The 16,527-nt window shown below is 48.1% G+C and overlaps 1 protein-coding gene and 1 non-coding gene across 4 annotated transcripts in view; one reads left to right on the forward strand and one right to left on the reverse strand.

The window, feature by feature from the left end:
• Window positions 1-16,527, reverse strand: part of GPSM1 (G protein signaling modulator 1) — an 85,131-nt gene that overhangs the window by 54,139 nt on the left and 14,465 nt on the right. For all 3 annotated transcript variants that reach the window (XM_054997289.1, XM_054997288.1, XM_054997290.1), the window contains exons 6-9: window positions 15,991-16,106; window positions 11,491-11,646; window positions 7,035-7,143; window positions 3,549-3,675 (exon numbers count right to left, since the gene is read on the reverse strand). In XM_054997289.1, coding sequence (XP_054853264.1) covers window positions 3,549-3,675; window positions 7,035-7,143; window positions 11,491-11,646; window positions 15,991-16,106 — 508 coding nt within the window. The remainder of the gene's footprint in view (window positions 1-3,548; window positions 3,676-7,034; window positions 7,144-11,490; window positions 11,647-15,990; window positions 16,107-16,527) is intronic.
• LOC129342746 (U6 spliceosomal RNA) lies at window positions 3,706-3,812 on the forward strand. Its single transcript, XR_008598239.1, has one exon. It is a non-coding gene; the product is annotated as a U6 spliceosomal RNA (small nuclear RNA).

Below are 16,527 nucleotides of genomic sequence, written 5' to 3' on the forward strand. Positions count from 1 at the left end.
CTGCTCCTCGTCCTCCAGGTCCCCTCCTGGATTCTCTGGAGCTCCCGTTCCTCCTCCCAAGCTGGATCAGAACAGGTGTGCTTGTCGCCGTTTGCCCTGGTCCTTCATCCTTCCATACGAGAGACGTGATATCCATCCTCGGGGTGTTGTACCCAGCCAATGCAGGATTCAGGCTCCTCTCTTGGGAATTGCCCCGGCCCTGCACTCTGAGCTAATCTCAAGCATCGGTGGTTTTGTGGGGTCTTGAGAAAGGTCCTCGAGGTTCACAGGAGATGTGTTGTCCCCTCTGGCTGCCATGCTGCAGGTAGAGAATCTCACTGGTTTCTCCTGGTTCCAAAGACTGAAGTGATTCCAGGCAAAATGTCAGACCTGGCTAGGGGATTCTCTCATACTCTCCACTTCATCCAACATGGTTGTATGAGTTAAAGGTCCTTATTAGATAATACTCCCTAGTAGTGCATGAGTACAGAGTAATTGCCTGGAATACCAAAGCCAAGTCTTCCCCAAGAGGTCATACCTCCAGTCCCCTCCCCCCAGTTCAAACAAGAGTCAGTTGAAGTTGGTGCAAAAGTACTGAAAGAGATGCAGAGCTGAAATTCCCAAGGTCTGTTCCCAGACACGCCACTCCAGCTGAACTGATAACACCACTCGGCCCAAGCAAAGCAAAGGAGGAAAGTGAAGGAGGAAAGCTACCCCAGTACTCATCCCCCCCAATAGAAATACATTTACAGGTATGGCAGGCAGGCTGGTTTGCCTTCCTGAAATGGGGAATCAACATGGTTTTGTCCCCAACAGATTTTGTCAGACCAACCTGGTTTCCTTCTTTGAGTAAGGGATGAGCTTACTGGATCATGGGAACTCTGTCGACATGATTTACCTGGATTTCAGTAAAGCTTTAGATAAGGTCCCCCATAACATTCTAATGGGTAAACTGGAAGACTGTGGATTGGACTATAGGACAGTTTGGTGGATAGGGAACTGGTTAGAGGACCGCACCCAAAGAGTGGTGGTCAATGGCATTTCATCAGATTGGAGGGAGGTGTCCAGTGGGGTGCCACAGGGCTCAGTTTTGGGCCCGGTACTTTTCAATATTTTTATAAATGATCTGGATGAAGGGGTAAACGGGCGACTCATTACATTTGCTGATGATACCAAATTGGGAAGAGTGGCAAACACCCAAGAAGATACGAGTTCAAATTCAACAAGATCTGAATACTCTGGAGAAGTGGGCGGTTGTGAACAGGATGCAATTCAACACAGCGTTACATCTGGGCCACAAAAATGTGAAGCACAAATACAGGATGGGGGATACACTTCTGGGTAGTAGTGTATGCAAAAGAGATCTTGGGGTAAGAGTGGACTGTAAACTAAATGTGAGCAGTCAGTGTGATGCAGTGGCAAAAAAGGCAAACTCAGTCTTGGGTTGTATCAAAAGGGCCATTGCATTGAAATCGCAGGAGGTCATAGTTCCTCTCTATACTGCCTTGGTCAGGCCGCACCTGGAGTAGTGTGTGCAGTTCTGGAGGCCTCACTTCAAAAAGGATGTGGACAAAATCGAGAGGGTGCAGAAGAGAGCGATGAGGATGATTAGGGGTCTGGAGACTGAGCTGTATAAGGAAAGGCTGAGGGCCCTGGGAATGTTTAGTTTGGAGGAGACTGAGGGGGGACATGATTGCTCTCTTTAAATATCTGAAAGGCTGTCATTTGGAGGAGGGCAAAGAGCTGTTCCAGTTGGCAGCAGAGGGTAGGACGCGAAGCAACAGGCTTAAATTACATGCACAAAGGTACCGGCTGGATATTAGGAAAAACTTCTTCACGGTCAGAGTAGTTCAAAGGTGGAATCAGCTGCCTAGGGAGGTGGTGAGCTCCCCTTCACTGACAGTTTTCAAGAAGAGGCTGGATGAATCTTTGCCAGGAATGCTTTAGGCTCATCCTACATTGGGCAGGGGGTTGGACTGGAAGGTCTGCATGGCCCCTTCCAACTCCGTGGTTCTCTCTGTGTGTATCTGTTTTCAAACCATACCATAGAGGATACGATCAACAGAGCCAGAAAACTGAGCTGGGACTGGCTGGGGGGGATCTCTCTAGAAATCTAAAAAAAGTCCTAGGGTTGCAGAAAAATCTGAAATATAAAAAATAAACTGGAATCTTACAGCTCCCCAAAATAATGGAAATACAAATACCTGCAGCTTTAGGAAAAGAATTCCAATTGAACTTTCAGTGGCCTTTGGTGGTTGCTAGGCAGCCATAATAATATTGTCAAGCATTCTAGGCCTTGGTTTCTATAAAACAGAATGGGGAGGAGGGGCAGTCAGGTGCAGGAGGGGACTCCTCCATTGTCATGTTCCTTGATCGAGGAAGACTCCCTGGGCAAAGGTCTAGAAGCAACTACCAGAAACTCTCTACTCATAAAACTTGGCTTGGCCCAGCTTGGTGGTAGCCACCACGCAGCAAGGCTTGGCCATAGTGCAGCCTGGCCAGGCTTTTCACGGGGAAAGGCTGCCGGGGAGGGAAGGAGGCAAAGTAGAAAACAGGGGGGGGGGCAGATAAAGGTTAGTTGGCTGGTGGGTGGGCAGTTGATAAGGAAGCAGGAAAGGGGAAGAGGCTATGGGGGCTTTCAGGGAAGTGAAAGAGGAAACAGTAGGGGAGGGGGATGCCCCCCACAAATCTTTGTGGGTCCCCTACTTGTCTCACATAAAACATATCAAATGACAAAACCTATAAATGACAGCTCGCATGCACAAAAACTAAATACAGATAAATCTCTGCAAAAAATCTTCTGAAATAAAGAGTTTGAAGGCCAACAACAATAAGACGCAACAAAACGTCAGAGCAGCACATTCCATGGGGGTGAAACTGCTATAGGAATGGGCATTCTGGGAGAGGGCACCGTTGGCAGGTTATAGTCTGGAGAGTGTAGCTGGAGCACAGCCTCATAGGGGGAGAGATGGTCCTTCAGATAAGAACCAGAGCCTCAAACTGAACCTGGAAGCAAACAGGAAGTCAGAGGGACTGCTTTAAAAGTGGCATAATAGGGGGGCAACGGCACCCAGCAACCTCATTGTCAACTAACTAAAAGCTTCCAGGATGTTTTCAAGAGCATCTGCATACAGAGCGTGTCAGAGCACTCTAGCCCAGAAGTTACCGAAGTCTGGATCACCACAGCAAGGCCAGCCTGGTCCAAGAGGGGTAATAACCTACAAGTCTAGTGGAAATGAAATTAAGTGATCATTTTTCTAGCAACGTGGGGTCTAACAAAACTCCAAGACTCTCAATGCCATTTACTAAAGATAATTTTGCACCATCAAGTATAGGGTAATCCACTTTCTGCTGGGTATCAGACTTAACTATCAGCATTGCCCTTGTCTTGGCTGTATTTTAAACATTTGCTTGAGTTTCATGGACCAAAGCAGGACACCGGTGCTCTAACTTTAGGAAGAAATGAAGGACGGCAGCAGCCACACAGCAAGGATTCAACAACCTGGGCAAACACAAGGAAGCCCCCTCACCTGGGAAGCACCGCCAGACCGAAACAGAACGAATCTCACCTTGCACTTCATAGCCGGTGCAACAAGTAGGTGTGTCCCGTTCATCCTTGCACGGCTGCACATCCAAGAGAGACTTCAAGTGTGTAATGTTTGTAGAAGCAGTTCTCTCCCCAATGCAGTCTCCAATCTGCAAATTAATATGTATGATGTCATTAACGTGCACGCTTCAGCAGCACATATACTAAAATTGGAACAATACAGAGAAGATTAACATGGCCGCTGCGCAAGGATGACACACAAATTCGTGAAACGTTCCATATTTTTTTGGCCTGGTACTTTTCAATATTTTTACCAATGATCTGGATGAAGGGGTAAATGGGCTACTCATTAAAGTTGCTGATGATATCAAATTGGGAGGAGTGGCAAACACCCAAGAAGATAGAGTTCAAATTCAACAAGACTTGAATACTCTGGAGAAGTGGGCGGTTGTGAACAGGATGCAATTCAACATAGATAAGTGCACAGTATTACATCTGGGCCACAAAAATGTGAAGCACAAATACAGGATGGGGGATACACTGCTGGGCAGTAGTGTATGGAAAAGAGATCTTGGGGTAAGAGTGGACTGTAAACTAAATATGAGCAGTCAGTGTGATGCGGTGGCTAAAAAGGCAAACTCAGTCTTGGGTTGTATCAAAAGGACCATTGCATTGAAATCACAGGTCATAGCCCCTCTCTATACTGCCTTGGTCAGGCCTCATCTGGAGTATTGTGTGCAGTTCTGGAGGCCTCACTTCAAAAAGCATGTGGACAAAATCGAGAGGGTGCAGAAGAGAGCGACGAGGATGATTAGGGGTCTGGAGACTGAGCCCTACGAGGAGAGGCTGAGGGCCTTGGGAGTGTTTAGTTTGGAGAAGATTGAAGTGGGACATGATTGCTCTCTTTAAATATTTGAAAGTTTGTCGTTTGGAGGAGGGCAAGGAAGAGCTGTTCCAGTTGGCAGCAGAGGATAGGACCCGAAGCAATGGGCTAAAACTACATGCAGAAAGGTACCGGCTGGATATTAGGAAAAACTTTTTCAGGGTCAGAGTAGTTCAAAGGTGGAATCAGCTGCCTAGGGAGGTGGTGAGCTCCCCCTCACCGGCAGTTTTCAAGAAGAGGCTGGATGAATATTGGTCAGGGATGCTTTAGGCTCATCCTACGTTGGGCAGGGGGTTGGACTAGATGGTCTCTATGGCCCCTTCCAGCTCTGTGATTCTGTGAATTACATTTACACATATTAATAGTGGGAGGACTGGAGAAAGCAGGAAAGACATACAACAGGAAAAGGAAGAGAAGAAAGGGCAACAGACATAATAACAGGTTTGTTTTGCAGATTCAGCTGTCCCGCTTAAAATTATTCGATTTACCAATATATAATCATTTCAAAGTCACGTAATAATTTCATGGGGAGGTGGAAAACCTTCTCGTCCCTGAAGACACTTCTCCCAGGGCATGAGTCTTAATGAATGAGAAATCTGATTTGCCCTTCTCAAAGATGGTAGAGAGCTGTGACCATCAAAAGCTCACACCCTGAAAAAATGGTTGATTTCTAAAGTGCCACTGGACTCAAATCCTGCTGTTTTACTGCAGACCAACATAGCTACCCACCTAAACTTCCTACCACGGAAGGGACCTGTCAGTGTAACCCACTCGAAGCCACCTCTGCCTTATAATCAAGGAGACAGTCCCGCCCCGCCCCCCAGAATAACAGGCTCAAGAGCCGCCTCCGCCCAGCCCCCTCCAGGATCTCTGGCGTTGTTCTTGTTCCGTTCACATCTGGCACTGAGTAATCAGCCCCCCCCCCACACACACACACAAAGGCCTGCCAACCAAACACCAAGAACGTGTTCCTGCTAAGAGGACCACAAATAATATTTATCTGCAACTCCTGACACCTTAATGATAGGGCTGCCTGGGTGAATGGGGGATTCGGGGAGAGGTTGCTCCCTCCATACACCAGCCTGTATGCTTGCTGTTAAACCCTATTCAGACAAACGGGAGGAGGGAAGACAAAGGACTGCAAATGCTTGAACCATTTGCTCTCACCTGGGTTTTAATAACAAACATCCAGCCTGATTAATCGTTCTAGAGAACTCAAACACCCGCTTTCTTTTTCCTCAAAGACTGACAAATTTCTAGTATAATCCTTTAAAAAAGACTGCACCAACAGTCACCTCTCCCCCACCAGACACCCCTCCCCCACCCCCACAAATGTGACAACAAAGTACTGGCTGACAGCAGAACAGGCCCAGAAGCCGAACACACCCCTCACCTGTCTCTCCCTCTCTCTCTCTCTCTCTCTGGCATGCACACACTCTTACGAGCTAGGCCTCAAAGAACAAGAGGCAGGGTGCTTGGTCACCTGAGCCCTCCTCTCTCTGCAGTCTGCTGCCTGTACTTCACTGTCTTGGAAGAACCTCAAGAGCTGCAGCTGCCTTCCTCGCTGGTGCTCCTGGGAGTTGTGGCGAACAGAGAAGTGATGCCAGTTTTAGCCCCATCCCCTCAACAGAGACATTGAGTGATTCCGCACATGTTGGATAATGCACTTCCAATCCTCTTTATAGATCATTTGGAACGGATTTTTTTGTGTGCGGAACAAAAAATCCACCTCAAACGATTGATAAAGTGCTTTGAAAGTGCATTATCCAATGTGTGCGGAATCAGCCACTGACTGATTTGACAGGAGCATACCTTGATGTTCTGGCCGAGCCACTGTCTATTTCTGAGGTTTGCCTACCGTCAGCAGCAGGCATTTAGGCTTTCCACTATGACCTGCAACACTGTTTGGTCTGAGAAAAGCCAGGAGAACCTTGAGGACCAAAAAAATTTGCTCAAATCCTGTCAATTCAATCAGTGTCAGCATGTTGCCTTTCCAAAAGACCACAACAATGGAGCAAAGACTTTTACGCCAAACGTCCTTAGACAGCCTTTTTCAGGATCCATTTCAGTCCTCATTGCCTTTGTTAGGAGCTTGGAAGGGTGCTTAGTGGCCAGCTGCCTGGCCTGACCCACTTCTACAGGGCACGGCTACTCCTGAGAAAGTTCTCACTCTTCCCTATCCACGGAAGAAAGACTTGCTTGTCTGACTTTGGTGAGCCAGAGTGGGTTAATGGACTCCTCTAATTTTGGCACAAACGCCCTGAGGTGACAGTGTGGTGTAATCTGTCTCCCACGGCCACAACAGGTCCAATGTGCAGGCAGAAGCCCTTGAACCCTTCACCCAAACTACCATGATTGGCAACATTAGGATGGAGAACGCTCTACAGAATAATCTCGTAAATCTTTTTTTCTTTCCATAAAAAAAGAGAGAAATGAATACAGAGTCCTTTACTAGGAATTCCCCAAGAGCCCTTCTCTCCTTGGCTGAGAACGGGAGTTCATCCCCTCCCTGAGGAAAATTTGACTGGAAGAGGAGATCATCTAAGGCTTGGAGAAGCTGGCCACTGAGCCACCAGGAGACGGCGGCAGGGGACACGTTGCCAGCAGCCGAGTAGCTTTATTTACCTCTTGGGAGATTTCAAGATGTCTCTCTGCAAAGTGCAGGGCTCGCTCATGGCTCCCAAGGGAGACGTAGGCATTCTCTAAACTCCAGCAGGCTCTTCCTTCTCCCACTCTGCGAAACCAGGAAATCATCTTTATTACAACATTCCCAAAGAGAGGCATCAACATCTCCCCTTCAACAGCTCCGGTTTCCACCAGGAATTAACACAGGCCTCAGAAAGTGGAGTCCATAGGCACACATGCAATAGAAAGAGATTTGGGCAGTAGTGGTTTCAACTCCGTGGTTTCAGCTGGGGCAGGAGGCATTTCCTTTTCAAAGAGATTTAGTGATTCTCATGCTGGGAGGGGAGAAATAAATGAATGGGATAAATTATGCCCCAATCTGCAGAGAACAGTGAAGTGAGGACTTTTGCGCCAGCACAAGGCCCTAATCTGTAGTGTTACAATTGCCTACCTACAACCCAGAACTGTTTTGGGACCCATCCCTGTTTCATCACTGGTTCTGCCGTGCTGCACTGGATTGTTGCTCTTTGAGATATACACATCCAAAGGACGTGCAGAAGTTCTTTGACCATTTCCCTGGTTTGCCGAATTCTAGATCTCTAGTAATGTAATGGGAAGTGGTAACTTTTTGTCTAGCCTTTGGGAAAACTGGACAGAAGCTGTTTCACAAAGCAAGTTTCTCTCACATCTTTTCATCTTGAATGTATTTTTTTCCCTGCTATAAATTAAATCTTTGACTCCCCCTAGTGGCTGTGATTAAGACACATTCAAAGTCATCTCATCAGCTTTCATGAAGAGAAATACAAGTTCTGGCTGAAGTTAGAGGGCTTAACTCAGAACCTTTGAGGTCCACAATAAACAGCTCAACCAGTACGGGACAGGCCTGGCTGAGGCAGGACTGCCCACTAGTTCTGGAAGAACTGCTTCGACCCCTGTACGGCAGGCAGCAATTCAGCAAGAGATGCTCCTTCCTCCTGACATTCTGCACTTCCATGCTGCAAAAGTGACCCAAAACTGAGTTTTTTGTTTCTTCCGTATCTTACAATCATAGGAGCTCTGCCCAAAACAAAGCTGGCCGAGGCATGCAGAGGAAGAACAGAAGGCCAAACCAAGAGGCCTGCAGTTCTTCCAGTTCCACCTGACTACTTGTGATAAAAATACAGCTGGCTTGTCCCTACCTCTGCTAGACCATTGGTGGGGAAGGTTCTGCCTGCTCTCGGCACCTCCTGCCTTTTCTCTCCCAACAATCTGGCAGCTCTTGCTGGGGAACCTGCCCACCCCCACGTTCAAGGAGGAAGTGGTCAAAATGGCCCCTTCCCCTGTCATCATTAAGATACCCCAGACTGGGGAGGGGTGACAGGACTTCTTTGCTTGCTCCTCCAAAGGCGGTGCATGCAGGCTGCAAGGACTAGCAGAAATGGGGTATGGGGATGCTGAAGCAAGCCCAACAGCCTCGTTTCCTCCTCAGATGGCGTGGTGTGCTCCATATTCAGTCCAAGAACTCTACAGACCTGGCAGGTGCCACTTTGGAGGGGTGGGACGCATCTGGGTGACGTCCTGGGCCCCCACGTTCCCTCCAGCCCTCAGATACCCAGAGAACCTGACCTGATGTATGAACTTGGGAGGCTTAAGGAAAAATAATGTTGTGCTTTCAGAAGCTACAAAGAGGGTGTCAGGCAGCCTCAACCACTGTATAAAGTCCCAAGACTTTTTTTCCTTTTGGAATGAGGGAAATGAAAGACAACATCTAACTCAGTAGAAAAGGGTTTTTGTAAGACTGCAGCATTATCAGCAGCATTAGATAATAATTTCTACGTATCATGTTGACAAATATATATTTATTTAAATGTAAATCATTTTTGCAACAGTTAATATAAACTATAACGTTTAACAGTATATTATTAAAGAGTTTAGTGTTTTCAGTTGTATTTTAAGTTTAACTTAATATCCAAATACACAGGTAGTTCTAGCTACGTATGAGTGTGTTTCTCTCCAAATAATCCACTTTTTTTGTTTATTACGAAATTTGTTTTCTACCTTTAGCTTCTATTTTTTCCTGTCTCTCAGATGGCAAAAATTAAAGAAATGTGTTACGGTAGCATAGGAAGCAGCAGTTTGTTTCTCAAGTACTTGTAATTTTCTTTACAGAAAATGAAGACATTTCTATTTTAAAATTCCATAAATATACCAAATAGTACAATTTTATATGCTAAGTTTATGTTAAGTCAGTAGGTTCAATAGGTAAAAAAATATTGCATACCATTTCAATTTTTCCCAACATTTCCATTTTCCCCTCCCAAAAACACTTTTCCCCATGGCTTCAACATTTCTGGAAATTTTACATCTATCTCTGCCTAGTAGTTCCACATGGCAATGCCCCCATTGCAGCTCCAACAGCTAAAACGACTAAGATCTCAGTGATGGAAGAGAAGAAGATGATGTTTATAACTTTGGTCATGAAAACAGAAGAAGACGACATTCACAGGGAGAAATGGGAGGCATCTTTGTCTCTATCGCTTTGGTGGAGTCTTGCCTCCAATCTTTCTCACCGGCGGTTTTCACCACAATGGCACGAGCCCACCAACAAAGGCCTCTCTCCTCCTTAGGCTCGTTTTAAGCCTATAGGTCTTCTCTAAGACCTCACTGTACCAAGTGTGTCTGACAGACTTCAGGACCTACATGTTATACACATTACCTTCAGGCAGAGGCACTCATATAGTTCGGGCCTATCTTAAACCCTTAGACTCTCTCCTCAGTATGGAGAAAAGCTCCTGATAACCTACCAAATACATCCTTCATCTGGGGTAATTTGGGGCACCATCCAAGGGTTCTCCTGCTGCTGCTGCTAGACTACTCTTATGCAGCCTGCCAAAAAGAATTTCCAGACATCTCTCAACTTTAGACAATTTTTTTCCTGCCAAAATTCAAGAAACCCATCTGAACAAAACGAGCATTCTGGTGCCAATCCTAGTGAGGCAATTACTTAACTCCTGCTTGGCCTCTGGACTTCTCTCCCAGAGAGGGATCCAGACGAAGCCAACTAGTGTCCTGATCCCCACAGAGGCCAGCGTCCAGAGTGTGTGTACACTGCCAAGGGCCGCTGACCACGGGCATCCGGGCCAAAAGCATCAACTGAGGAAAGCCCCCGGCAAGCCAGCCTTCCAACAGGAGACCAGGAGCGACCACAGGAATCCACGCCAGCGCCCTCACAAAGGCTGACACAGACAGGAGGGGGTGGAGGACAAGACCAAGTCCTCCTCCCCGCTTAAGAAGCCCGTGAACCTGTTCCTCTGGGAAGACAACCTGGGAACATGTTACCAAAAGGGTCTCCCCAAAAATTTTTAAACTGTGTACAAAATCCAATAGTGTCTGCTTACTGCTAAATCACTTCCTCTAACCTCATATATGAATCACAGCCACTTAGCAAAAACTATTTTATCTCTCACAATGAATACTTTAACCAATATAGTCTACTTAAACCAATACACAGTCAATGAATAAAGAACTACATGTGGAATTACATATGTACAAATCAATACAGAACAATGTCTCTCTGTCTAAGTCCACAAGTAGTCCGTAATATGTTCTCACTCCAAGGAATTTTCCACCCTGATAGTCAACATTCAAGATATAGGGAAAGGTCCTCCTCTAGGTGGGGAAGAAGTGAAGAAAATGCTGCTGTGCTGTGCAAATCCACGTTCTTTCATCCACAGGCTTGAGTGTGCAAAGGAATCCCCTCGCCTCCACAACAGCAGACGTGTTTCAAGTTGCACTCTATCCCCTGGAGTAACAGGGAGGACACTGTTCCCAGCCCGACAAAACGCTAGCACTTTTTGTTTCTGGGCATAGAACTAGTCTGGAGCCAATGTGACGGCAAGTCTCTCCGGATGCTCCCTAAGTATTTCCTGATCTTATATTGGTGCCTATGCATCCTTTCCTCTGTTAGCTGTTATGTTCTTAAAGGAAACATGACATTCATATATGAGGTTAGAGGAAGTGATTTAGCAGTAAGCAGACACTACTGGATTTTGTACACAGTTTAAAATTTTTGGGGAGACCCTTTTGGTAACAGTTTTCTACAGTCTTTCCCATAGCCTTTGTTTTTGCTAGAACCTGGGAACATGTCCCAGGTGTCACAAATGTTACAGGTAGTTAGGTACACAGAAGACATCTGTTGCCTAGAGCGGATCGCCAACCCCAGGGCCTGCAAGCAGTTAGTGCAAAGGTGTTCCACTGGTGGACTTCTTGTCTCAACAGATAATGCACCAAAAGTCAGTGTTTCTGCCAGGTGACTGGAGTGTTGGGTGCCCTCACAGCTCCCCGGGTGCCTCTGTTTCAAAAGGCCCCTCATTAGAGGAGCCTGGAGGAGGTTTGAGATTATCTCCTAGTCCAGGCTGGAACAGAGACTTACAGTAAAAGAACAAAAACATTTTCTACAGAATCTGGAATGTCTTACTTATCCTCAAGCTCCTGGGCAATTGCCAAGTGCTTCAGGTGATATTCAACGGCTCTCTCATAGTCTTGGAGGAGGGTGTATGTGTTGCCGAGGCTATAGCAAGACTGAGCCTCCACCGCTTGGTCCTTCAGTTGTCTAGAGAGTTGTAGCGTTTTCCTAGATGAAAAACAGACACATGGATTTAAGGGAGGAAAGACAGCCTTAGAAGCTGGAGACAAAGCCCAACACACGCCTTGTTCTTTGCGGCAGAAGCTGTCAGTCAGTGGACCGAAAGAATGGTGGAACAGGAGATACGGGACTTGTCTGGGCCACAAGGACTTGGGGGGGCGGGGGGAAGCCCAACTCTCTTTAAGAGCCCTGGATCAAAAAGGGACTGGCTGCAGCCAGCGTCAAGTCTAACTCCCTCAGCCACTCTGCACTCCAAACATGCTTTTACCCATCCTGCTGAAGGGAATATCCCCCGTCCTATATGAAGACTGACAGAAAAGAGTAACTTTGAGGCTTCGAGTAATTTGAGCTTAAAAAGGGATTTTTTCCCTCCTACTGTTCAGGGTAAGTAATTTCAGAACTGGCAGGCAGGGGCTAATATTCTTAAATAATAATAACATTTGGTTTATATACTGCCCTTCAGGACAACTTAAACACCCACTCAAAGCAGTTTACAAAGTGTGTTATTATTATCCCCACAACAACAAAACACCCTGTGAGGTGGGTGGAGCTGAGAGAGTTCTGAGAGAGCTGTGACTGGCCCAAGGTCCCCCAGCTGGCTCCAAGTGGAGGAGTGGGGAATCAAACCCGGCTCTCCAGATCAGAGTCCCGCCACTCTTAACCACTACTCCAAACCGGCTCTCTCAAAATAATCCAAGAGCAAATTGCCCAGACTGAGATGCCAGGTTGGCCTCCACAGCTTTACACGCCACACAGAGCCCTCTGGGTTCCTTGTGATACGTAATCCATGCTGAGCAGGTCAACTCTAACCACCCACAGCAGACATCTTGAAGCAGGTCAGTGGCTCTGAAAAGCTCCTGTTGCGGTGAACAGACACAAGGGCCCCTTGAGACAATCCAGCCCAAGGCTCCCTGGAGGACCGCAAGGCCAGGGACAAGGTCATGATAAGCTGATGGATGCTGGCTGGCCTCACGGGGGTCCCTGGCAGGGGGGCTGCCTAAGCGCATGAGTCCTGGGCCCATTCTCATACAAAATGCAGTCTGGGCCTCAACAAGGGCACGGGAAGCATCTGCAAGAAATGTCACGAATGCCCAGCTCTGGTCTGCCAGCTGGCCAAAGACCCTCTCAGCCTTTCAGCTGGGGTCTTCCCCTGGGGTCCACCTGGAGAGCCAGAGGAGTCACCCCTAGTGGATGAGGAACTGACGGCCTCTCAAAAGAACGAGGTTCAGGTGTTGGGGGTTTTCTTTCAGCAAGCAGGTCGTACCCTACTGACAGGCCATCGACACCTCTCCCGGCCCGGCCAGCCTGGCAGATGCTGCCATTAAGGAGTGGAAGGCCGTTACTCAGGAGGCTGAAGAGATGTTCCTCCTGGACACTGTCCAAACGGTGTAAAAGGGATCACCACTGTGGGCCTGGGCACCGCACCCATGGGGCCTGACCCTGATAGGACTCCTGGAGGTGCTGGAGCCCAGTGGGCGCGGCAGTGACTGCTGGCCTGGCCAGACATGGTTGGCAGGGGAGGGCGTCTCACAGCAGGACCTCTGCCGGCCTTCACCACCGCAATGTGAGGCTCCTGTCCAACGCCTCTCAGCCACCTGCGTCTTCCTGAGGAGGCTCCCCCAGGCCTCGGAATGGGCAAAGGAGGGTGTTGTGCCCCCTTGCTCCTCCTTCAGCCCTGGGCTTGTGCTCTCTCAGATGCAGAGCCACATCCAGTCCCCCCCTCCCCCGACACACACACACACCTGTTCCTGGAGCCTCCCTTCTGTGGGCCTTTGCTCCTTCCTCTCTATCCCTCTCTGCCAATCCCTGCCCTCCTGCCACGAAAGCAGGGGGAGCTCCCTTCAGCTGCCTGCCTGCCACCATCTCTATGGGGATGTTCCTGGCTGGTATGGGGCAGAGGGCTCCTGTCAGCCTCTCCCCAGCTGCACTCCTGCCATCTGAGCCCACCCCCAGAGGTGGGGCTCTGAGGGGCAGCTTACAGATATGAAATCATAAACACTCTTCTTCATGTGGCATAAGTGCAAGGCACCCCTTGCTGCCCCTGCTAGCCTTTCCCAAGCCACAGGGCAGGCTGGTGAGTTGGCTGGTGAGTCAGGCAGGCACTGGTTGATGCTGCCACAACAGGTTTGCCAGAAGAAGGCTAAGCTCCAGCTGTAATTGCTGTAAGCTTCTTCCCTAGCCTGGGCGATGCCCAGCACTTCTCCTCCAACCCTGGTGCTGGTGGATCCTTCTCTCCCACAGATAAGCTGGGCAATGGAGGAAGTCCCTGGAAGGGGTTTGCACGCTCTGGCAGTGGGCAAGCTGGAGGTGGCAGCTGCCATAGTTAGTCTGAGCCAGCCTTGGGCAGAGGACACCGAGATTTCCCCTAAAGTTTAGGACCATAAAGAGCTGGTCAACCACACAGTGAAGAACAGAAGTGCTCAGAGGCCAAGGCAGCCTGGCCGTCACAGTGATGACCACATGCCACTGCCTTTCGGGAGGAATTGTATCTGTGAAAAAACAGTTTCTTCCCATGGGGGGTGCTGCTTTTGGCTCATACAAGAAAATTAAGGTGGGGGCTTGCCTCAGCCCTGAATGCGTCATACACTTGCTGAAGGCGTAATAGAGAGGGGCAGGGCATGCCTTGGCCTTGCTCCTGCCTGCCTGAGTTTGCCTCACATGCACACAAGAGAAGTAAACACGTAAGTGAGGGTGTCAGCAGTTAGACCCCTCCTCCCGCTGAGGGGCAGTTTACAGATAAGAAATCATAAACACCCTTCTTCGTGTAGCATAAGTGCAAGGCACTGCCAGGCCTGAAATAAAACAAAATGGATGCCAGCCAGGCAAGAGTCTGGAAAAATCTTTTAGAAGGGCATCAGGGAGGCTGACTGACTCATGGTCTCCTCCGTGCCCAGGAGAGAGAGATAATTTAGAACCATGGATCTCCGGACTCATCTCATCCACGCCCAGCCTCGCTTCCCTTACCCATTTACCCTGATTAAGCACCACTTAACGCTACTCATCAAACCTGGTAGCTTTTCTCATCCAGTACTCAAAAGGGTCCCCAAGCACCTACAGCCCACCTCACGTAGACCCACTAAACCTCTCTCAGTTCATTATCCGCCTCCAGAAACCCATTAAGTCCTTGTTTTGGGGGTGAAGGCAGCAGCTTGACCCAGGAAGCATTTTGCCCTCTATCTGCCCTCTATCTGCCCTCTATCTGGATGTGTGTCTTTGGTGTGTGTGTCTTTGGATCTGTGGGTGTGTGTCTTTGGGTGTGTGTCTTTGGATCTGAACACAAGTCCCCAAATCCATGGGCCTTCTCTTCTTCTCCATGAAATGCTGATCATTACGCTGCTGCCTCTGCGGACCTCTGTCTTTGGGATTGGTAACTGCAGCCTTCCCCGAAACGGCTTTCTCCCCGTCTCTTCCCTGATTTCCTCTTAGTTAGCCTCATATGTGTGCTCTGTGATTTTTGTACGTTTGCCCTTTTATTTCTCTTTTAATAAAAAGTTTCCGGTTGAACATCTGGCTGGTTCATTTCAAGAGTTCTCTTAAGGGAATAATTTCCATAAACACAAGTGGAGAACCCCAGTTACCCCCTCTTGCTTGTCTTCTTTAAGCCAATTCCCCCAACTAATGAGGAGACTGCCTATCTGGGTAACAAGGGGGCAGGGCCAATGCACTCATCACCCCAGCCCCCTATGTAAGTTGGAGGTGGGGGAGCGTTCCAGTCCTCTTCCTTGCTCTCTCCTCCCACTATGTCAAGGGAAGGAAACAGACAGTAGTTCTTTCAGAGAGCTAAAGGGGTCTTTTCTGCTGCAGCCAGCTCATGGTCATCTCTGCAAACAGGTTCCTTTGCCCAGAAAGAGAGAAGTCCCTCTCTGCACCAGCAATGGAAAGTGGAGTTTTGCTTCAGCTGTTCTTATCCACAGTTGCCTTTGCTTCTGCCATGTTCTAGTTCCCACTTTCTCCATCAAGATTCTAGATTTCCAAAGAATAATCCTGCTTGCAGGAGGCTATGCAGAAGAGAAACCCTAAGATGTTCTGACACTAATCTGGAGTAGGGAGCTTGCTTCCCCTTCAACAGATCTTGGGAACTGTACTTACGTAAAAGTATTGGGAATTCTTTGTGAGCCATTCTTGTTCTCCTCACAGAACCCAGAGTGAGTTCTGGAGAAGAAGTTAAACCAGTACATGCTTGTAACACAGACATGTCCCAAAACTGTGTTGACCAGCCAGAATATACAGCATCCCCCATCTTTGCAATGGGCATTATTATGTCAAATCAAATCAGCACTGCAAAGCACTAAGAAAGGCTGCTGGCTGCTTCCAAGCAGGGCTGCCACTTACTTGTAGTACTCAGCCGCGATGTCAAACCTCCCAAGGAAGATGTGGGCGTTGCCCAAATTGCTATACGCTCTTCTTTCAGCAGCCTTGTCCCCAAACTCCTTGGCAATGGCAAGTCTCTGAAATGGATGCAGGCAGACAGCTACAGCTGCTGTCACATCTGCCAGTGAAGCACCTGACATACCCCACACCCCAATATGCACATACAGCCGCAAACAGAGGAAAGCCATTGGAGTCACACAGCTGAGGCCAGGGCGGCACGCACTCAGCACTTTAAAAGGAAGACAAAAACGGTATTCCAATGAAAGCTCACTCATGCAATTTGGAGAAGTGATCCAAAATTAAGCTGTTTTTGCATAAAGTATTTTGCTTCTAACAGTCATGGGCAAAGAAAAGAACTAAAAGTGGAAAGGAAGCCACCTAGAGATCTTAATTCATCTGCTGCGGTTTCTGAGATTGCACCAGGCATTTTCTACACATACACACAGGCTAGAAGAATGCTTTGTTTAAATGAACGTTCATTCGTGCCCAGTACTTCTT

This window comes from Eublepharis macularius, chromosome 14 (genome assembly GCF_028583425.1).
Source record: "Eublepharis macularius isolate TG4126 chromosome 14, MPM_Emac_v1.0, whole genome shotgun sequence".
In the NCBI taxonomy this organism is placed as follows: domain Eukaryota; kingdom Metazoa; phylum Chordata; class Lepidosauria; order Squamata; family Eublepharidae; genus Eublepharis; species Eublepharis macularius.